This window comes from Vanessa atalanta, chromosome 11 (genome assembly GCF_905147765.1).
Source record: "Vanessa atalanta chromosome 11, ilVanAtal1.2, whole genome shotgun sequence".
Lineage (NCBI taxonomy): Eukaryota > Metazoa > Arthropoda > Insecta > Lepidoptera > Nymphalidae > Vanessa > Vanessa atalanta.
Genome location: NC_061881.1, coordinates 2,583,948 through 2,591,890, shown reverse-complemented (window position 1 = coordinate 2,591,890; position 7,943 = coordinate 2,583,948). Strand labels below are relative to the sequence as shown.

At 32.6% G+C, this 7,943-nt stretch overlaps 1 protein-coding gene across 1 annotated transcript; it reads left to right on the top strand.

Moving 5' to 3' along the window:
* The first annotated feature begins 398 nt into the window (after positions 1 to 398).
* On the top strand, positions 399 to 7,884 carry LOC125067547 (phenylalanine--tRNA ligase beta subunit). The gene is made up of 12 exons (XM_047676207.1): positions 399 to 659; positions 742 to 797; positions 914 to 1,068; positions 1,663 to 1,819; positions 2,520 to 2,696; positions 2,986 to 3,165; positions 3,366 to 3,541; positions 3,713 to 3,862; positions 4,120 to 4,252; positions 4,728 to 4,938; positions 6,826 to 6,978; positions 7,487 to 7,884. The coding sequence occupies exons 1-12, from the start codon at positions 602 to 604 to the stop codon at positions 7,636 to 7,638; spliced, it is 1,758 nt and encodes a 585-aa protein (XP_047532163.1). The 5' UTR covers positions 399 to 601; the 3' UTR covers positions 7,639 to 7,884.
* Positions 7,885 to 7,943: the final 59 nt, after the last annotated feature.

The window sequence follows — 7,943 nt, the reverse complement described above, 5'->3', positions numbered from 1 at the left end:
AAACGATTAAACAAATATTTATTTGAATAAATAGTTTTATGGTATATTTTTGTAAGTATAATTATTTAATTTTGATCATGTTTATAAATTAGGTTTATGGAAAACTTTATTAATATTAAAATCTTAAGGTTTAGTTAGACGCATAGATTTTAGAAAAATACTTTAAAATTATGAAATTATAATTTTAAAGTAAAAAGTATCTTTACATTTTTTGTAATTTAATTTAATTACTTTCATTTTTATTTCATAATAATATTTATATGGATTTGAGGAATAACGGTAAAAGTTATCCTTTATGTATTCAAGTTGTACCAACAAGGAACTTATCTACATATAACATTGTAGGAAACAGTGACACTGACATATGACAAATGACAATAACCTGACACATATGGATCGTAGGTTCTTCTGTTGGAAGTTTATAGTTCTAAGTTCTATAGTACATGCGTTTTCAGAGTATACTGCCTATAATATTTCAGATATTAATTTAATCTAAAATATTACAAAAAAAATTACAAGCAACTTCAAATATAATTTATATTTAATGTGATTTAAAGAATTAATAAATAAACGTAGTTAGAAATTGCTTTTATTATATAAAATGCCGACAATTTCAGTTAAACGTGATGCACTTTTCGCTGCATTAGGAAAATCATACAGTAAGTTCACTAATAACAATTTTACAAATTGCTAATTGAAATCAAACATAAAACCAACCAATAAATCATACCTTCATTTCAGCTGATGAAGAATTCCAAGAACTATGCTTCGAATTTGGTTTAGAGTTAGATGAAGTTGTAAGTATGAAACAAAAAATGAATTTGAATAAGGTTTTGTTTAGTTTTGGATGTGTATATATTAACTAGGCAAACTGTGCAGTTTAAAGTGTTAAATGAATATTGTTTAATTTTAGACAACAGAAAAACAGATGTTGATTAAAGAGCAGGGTGACCAAGCTGGTACAGGTGTGTCAGAAGAGATCTTGTATCGTATTGACATTCCTGCTAACAGATATGACTTGCTCTGTCTAGAAGGACTAGTTAATGGGATTCTAGTGTTTCAAGGAAAGTAAGTTTTAATAGAATTTAATATTTTACAATATAGATAACATTTAAATTCCTTTGAATAGATTTTAACCACAGTAGCCTAACATAAGTATATATATAGTGTACAGTAAACACAATATCACTGTCTATTCTGTCTCATAAGATTGTGAGATTAGCTTGACACATTTCAGAGTCACACCAATAGTATTTTATAATCCAGACTGCTACTGCACATTTATAGACCCAAAACAAAATAATATTATTGACCTGCCCTGCTTTTTATATACTAAACCACAATATGTAAAACGAATAAGTCAGTGTGGGCCACGTCTTCCAAGAATACGACAAGCTCAAAGTCCAGCAAAGATTTGCTGAAATTCAGTAAAAATATAAAATAACCCCAAAATTTATAAATGTAAAATGTAAAAAAGGCACGGGCAACTGTGAGCCCGTGGATGTTGTATATTAAATAACAAAAAAAATTGTAAAATGTTAGTCACTACAAATGATACAATGGAATATTGTTTTTTGCATTGGATGACTAGATGAATGTCAAATTTAATAATTCTATAATTATAGAAAGTGTTTATTGATTGGATCAAAATCATTTTTGCAGAAGAGAGCCTCCTGTGTATAAAACTACAAAATATGAAGACTGTAATTCACTTCATTTAACACCAGCAACTGCTCAAATAAGACCTTATGCAGTAGCAGCCGTACTGAAAGGTGTTTCCTTCACCAAAGAAAGTTACGATTCCTTTATTGATTTACAGGTAAAGTAAAATTTCATATTAAATGAACAAGTATTTACTAAGTTAAGCTGCATTTGCATGTTTGCATGTTTATTTGGACAGTTATTTTAGAAAACACCTTGATAAATAAACTAAAATAAGTATACAAATAACAAATGTGTTTGAAATTTGAAAAAATTTAATTCATTCTTCGCCCAAGTCAATATTTATAAAAATCTGTAACAACATTACTAAAAAAATCCCAGTATGGTTAATAATAATTATTGACATGTAGAACAGTTTGTGAATTGTTGTTCTTTTACAGATAATTATAAAAATATGATAATATCATTGAAATATGTTTATATTATATTCTTTTATATGGATCACCAACAATATAAAATTTTTGACCAATTGGATTCATGTAAAGCCAAGTGTAACTAGTGACAAATGATAACTTATCCAAAATTAAATGAATTGCAATAATGAAAATAATTGTAATAAAATAATGTTATAAACATTTATCAAGACATATAATAAAAAGAAGCCAGTTATACAGCCTTAATTTCGATACATCTATGAAAGTTAACAAACATAAACTACTGAAATAACATGATATATTCGCATGTGACATTGATGAAATAATCTGTGCCTTATCGGCACAAATAAAAGCCACAAATATTAGAAAAAAAAGTACATGATATATACAAGTAATGCATTTCATTTTCTAACTCTTTCACAGGATAAATTACACCAAAACATATGCAGAAAAAGAACACTTGTAGCAATTGGAACCCATGATTTAGATACCATCCAAGGACCATTTGTGTATGATGCACTCCCGCCGAATGAAATAAAATTCAAAGCATTAAACCAGACTAAGGAATTGACAGCATCTGAACTAATGGAATTGTATTCTGTAAGTACATCTTAAATTATTAATAAATGTTTGAAAAATTTCTCACTTTAACAGCATTAACATTAGAGTATGTAATACACATTGGTTATACCACCACCAAATAGTAATATGGACAGAAGAGTACGGTTAATATTAATTACAATGCCAATGTTGGCATTGGCCTAGCCGGCTCATAGACCATGGTAACTACTAAAAAGTAGAACTCACATTTTCTTGTATATTTTGATGTTTATCTTAAAATATGTTTTAATATTTGTCCATTAATACATTTAAATATTATTATTTTCAGAGTCATGCTCAACTGAAGCAATACTTGAATATTATCAAAGATAGTCCGGTGTACCCGGTGATCAAAGATAAGAATGGAGTTGTTTTGTCAATGCCACCTATTATCAATGGTGACCATTCTAAAATCACTCTAAACACAAAGAATGTATTTATTGAGTGTACAGCCACTGATCTCACAAAAGTATGTACTTGTAAATCAAACTAATGATTAATTAAAATTATTTAACTATACTACTTTTGCCTGCTCTTTGATATATCTAAAAGCTTAAATACATTATGACTTGCTTTTTAACCTCAAAGCCATATTGTTTTTATAAAATTTTTAAATCAAAGTCCTACTAAACAAATAAAAATCAAAACTAAAGATTTTATTTTATTTAGGCAATAATTGTGCTGGATACAATAGTGTGCATGTTCTCTGAATACTGTACAAACAAGTATGAAGTGCAGCAATGTAAAGTGTTCGCTCCGGATGGTACATATGAGCTTTACCCACAAATGCAGTACAGAGAAGAACTTGTGAATGTCGATAAGGCTAATGGTTACATTGGAATCAGGTAAATATGCTTTTATCATATAAGAAACTTTAATACATCTAAATACATATAAATTTATTTTATGCCACTCTTTTGAAACATACATTTACAGTTTTGACTTAAATTTAAATAAAAGTTAAATAGATAATGAGATACATTATATAATTAATTTCAAATCTGCCTGTGTCTCAGCGAGAGCGGCTCGCAGTTGGCCACGTTGCTGTCGCGCATGTGCCTGTCAGCGACGTGCGACCGCGACGCGCTGCGCGTGCGCGTGCCGCCCACGAGGCATGACGTCATACACGCCTGCGACCTCTACGAGGATATCGCCATCGCTTACGGGTGAGACAGGATTCTTGTCCAGTGGTAATACCGTGGCTATGGCTATGTTGTCATAATCCGATTTGAAGGGTGTAGAAATACGTTACATTTATTTTGATTATGTACCTAATTAACTTCTATAATAATCCTAACTACTGAAGTATATGTCATAAGCTGCAACTTATGTCGAACCGTGCGATGAGTGAATTCAATCTCGACTCGACGGGGTCGGTTAGCATATCTGGGTAGGGCCCGTAGTGACCGGCGTCCGTGTACAGCTACAACCGCATCCCGCGGGTGGCGGCGCGCGGCGCGGCGGCGGGCGCGCAGTGCGCGCTGAGCAAGCTGAGCGAGCAGCTGCGCCACGAGTGCGCGCGCGCCGGCTACACCGAGGCGCTCACCTTCACCCTCGTGCGTATGCCCACTGGCCCACTGGCCCACTCACCGTGACCACTCGCGAGTAGAGCGCAGTCGTACGAGTGCTATGTGACCACTCGTATATCTGTCGCATGTATGCTCGTTTCTGAGCTGTAATCACTCGCGTGTGCTCTTGGTGGGTGCATATTCTATTTAAGAATAGGTGAAATTTAATTTTGTACCATTCAAAAACTTTTCAAAATGAAATTTTATTGAGAGTGGACTACCCAAACCTTTTTACATATTTTTTCCCACTATTTAATTTTTAACAGATAATTTCTACAACAAAAAACTTCACAATACAATATCTTCTTGTACTTCTAATGTCAGATCCCGAAGTCTTTGGGTCAGTCCCCGACCGAGTCGAAAACTGCATTTGGAGAACTTTTAGTTTTAGTGAGACTATCTTATTAGATATTATTAAAATAAATATCTCCATCGCAATTTTATTACTTTTCTTCGATTTTAGTGCTCAAGAGATGACATAGCCTCAAAACTTGGTCTCAAAATCGAAGATGTCCCCGCGGTTCACATCTCCAACCCCAAGACACTGGAATTCCAAGTAGTCCGTACGGTGCTGCTGCCGGGCCTGCTCAAGACCCTCGCAGCTAACAAAAAGATGCCGCTGCCTCTCAAACTATTCGAGATCAGCGATGTTGTGATAAAGGATGAGACCGCGGGTATGTTTAATATATAGAAAAATCTTCTAAGACAGTTAAATCAATATTTTAATAAAATCGAATGCAATACATTTTCCAAGGACTAAATTATAGATAGTAAATAAAACATTTATTAACAACATTGTAATTCATGGCAGGTCCATCTTTATGCATATGATCTTAAAATATTAGAAAATAGGACAAAACAATTCTAAATTAATGTAACAATATTTGAACAGATAGAGTGAGAAGAGCTGAGTGGTGTCACGAGTATACATTGAATTATAGCACAGAAAATATCTAGAAGGAAACTATCAAATTCACTTTAATTACCTAGAATGAGTTCTACAATTATTTATCTTACTATCGATACCGAATCGCAGATAGTTAAGTATAGTTCATTCTGTACTATTGCGTAAAATTATCAAATTGGCTGGTACGTTTTTTTTTCTTACATACCCAATGTTATCATTTTCTTTTCTACTTAAGAGCGCTTATTCCAATTGCCGCTTCTCAGTATATCTTATTTTTTAAGCTTGTGTGCGTGTGACTGCGTATACGTGCATAAGCACAACTATTATTGTCAAGCCAATCGATATAAAGCATCGTGATACTATTACATTATTTATTCCGTATATATTTTCTATGGGTTTTGTTTTCAATTATGTAGAAAATAAAATGACATACGAATCATAATTAATTACTGAATTCATTATAATATGTTGGATATATTCACTTCATATTGTCAATCATAGTAACAGTAAATTTTAAGGTGCTTACGATTTCTTTGTATGATACGAAAATTTTCTACAAAAAAAAGATTACCTTTCCCTTTAAGGACACTGGTATTCTAATTATAAATTACATCCAAATTATGACTTCATAATAATTAATGCAATAAATTATAGACACTACGGTTTTTTTAAATACCTGGTAGGTACCTGGTTCTGAACAAATCATAATACAAAATACAATTGAATTGAAAAATTGAGACGTCGTATCATTTTTTATTAGTTTAATATATAAGTTAAAATAAATACTTCAGATCAAAACGTCTTAGCCACGCTAGATCTGTACCGAGAGACAGTTTACGTAGAAAATAGCCTATTCCATTCAAAGTGGGAATAAAAATTAAAAACACTTTAGATTTACGTATTTTATACGATTTGATAATAACTCGGCTATAATGTGCACTAGTAAGAATTTATGATTAATATATCTTTAATTATAATAAAACACGTAACTATTTAGATATATCCACTTTAATTTTACTTCCAAAACTCCGATAACAGTTTCGTCGACGTCCAAAACGTCATTTTTTCGCAACTCCATAGTGAATATGATGGATAAATGAAGCTCGCGACTAATGATATCGCTTCAATTTTTTATCAAATGTGATTATTTAGCTTTTTTCCTGTTATGGAATAGAGTATATGTGTATGTGTGAGTGTACACGCGACGACAAGCGATGCGTCCTCCCCTTGCGAACGCTCGGCGCGGTATACCAATTTCTGCGTTGTTGCGTTTCAATGTTGATAGGTAATTTTGAAAAAACTAAATAAGGATCATTAATCGTAATTTAAATCGTGGCTTCTGCTTAGAAATAATATGAGATGTAACAGATTATACTAAAAAAATTAATACCACGGCATAAATAGGAATTAAATTGCTTGAAGAAATTTAAAAGTAAAGGATACCATAATAAGGAACTTAAACAGCAACTTAAACATGACATTTTAGCGCGCTTTAAAGTAGCTTTGGCACGGTACAGTTTATGGTACACAAGCGACCTTAGTAAAACTCCGCGTTCGTGTAATGTGTGGAAGATGACGGAATTGGTTTCTGTGAATAGCGGGTTTGTAACCGATAGGAAATCCTTTCGGGCATAAATATGTGTGTTTATGGCAGAGACTGGTGCTCGCAACGAGCGTCGCGTGTGCGCGGTGTACTGCGGGCGCGCAGCCGGCTTCCAATTCGTGCACGGCCTACTGGATCGCGTGTGCGCCATGCTACGGCTGCCCTGGCATCAGGAACTCGGATACTATCTCCGGCAATGCGAGGGTAATTTTATGTAACTTTGGTTGAAATATGATGATTATTGTTGAAGTGGACGGAAAAAAATTAGCCGACTAATAGAGATGTATTATAATATAATTGCTTTATGTAGACCCTTATACTACCCCTGCGAAACCAGTCTGGTAGCTAGTTATTGTTAAGTATGTCTTATCTTCAATAATGTTTGTTTGTTAATAATGTTGTAACATAAAGCATGTGTTAAGGACCATACCTGCGACTTTCACATCGGTCTATCTATATCATATCTATAGGACATCGGCCTATCGCTGTTGAAGCTTTAAAGTATTTTTACCCAGTGCTTCTTTTAAAAATAATAATTTTCCTACACGAATTTTAATTATGAAATACTTTATTGAACACATTGTGTGATTTCGTGATTGAATATAAATAATTCATATAATAATTCATAATTGGTTTTTAAATGTTATATGTTCGCTGTATCAATGAAAAGTAATGATTATCTTATTTAATATGAATTAAATTTAAATTTCAGATCCTGCATATTTCCCAGGTCGCTGTGCTGAAGTCACACTCCAGGGTCGAGTAATTGGAAAAATCGGAGTAATTCATCCAAACGTCTTAACTGCTTTTGAATTGACTAATCCGTGTTCAGCAGTGGAAATCAACATTGAACCATTTGTATGAAATGATATATAATGCCAAAATTATTAGCTTCAGATTGCTTTTTGTATTACTTGGTCACATTTTGTAAATATATGTCAATGGATTAGGGTCATCAGCATTCTCTTTTTCTGGACTGTTTGCTCTGAGAACATTAATCTTGTTTAAAGTAATACACAGTAGAACACATTGAAATGTATAATATAAATATAATAATGTAAGTAAACAGAAATCCTTCTTATTCTTTTTATTAAATATTTAAGAAATGTTTATTTTCGTCTTATTAATTTCACACCCAAGCTTAGAGGCTTTACTTTTATTTAAACTTT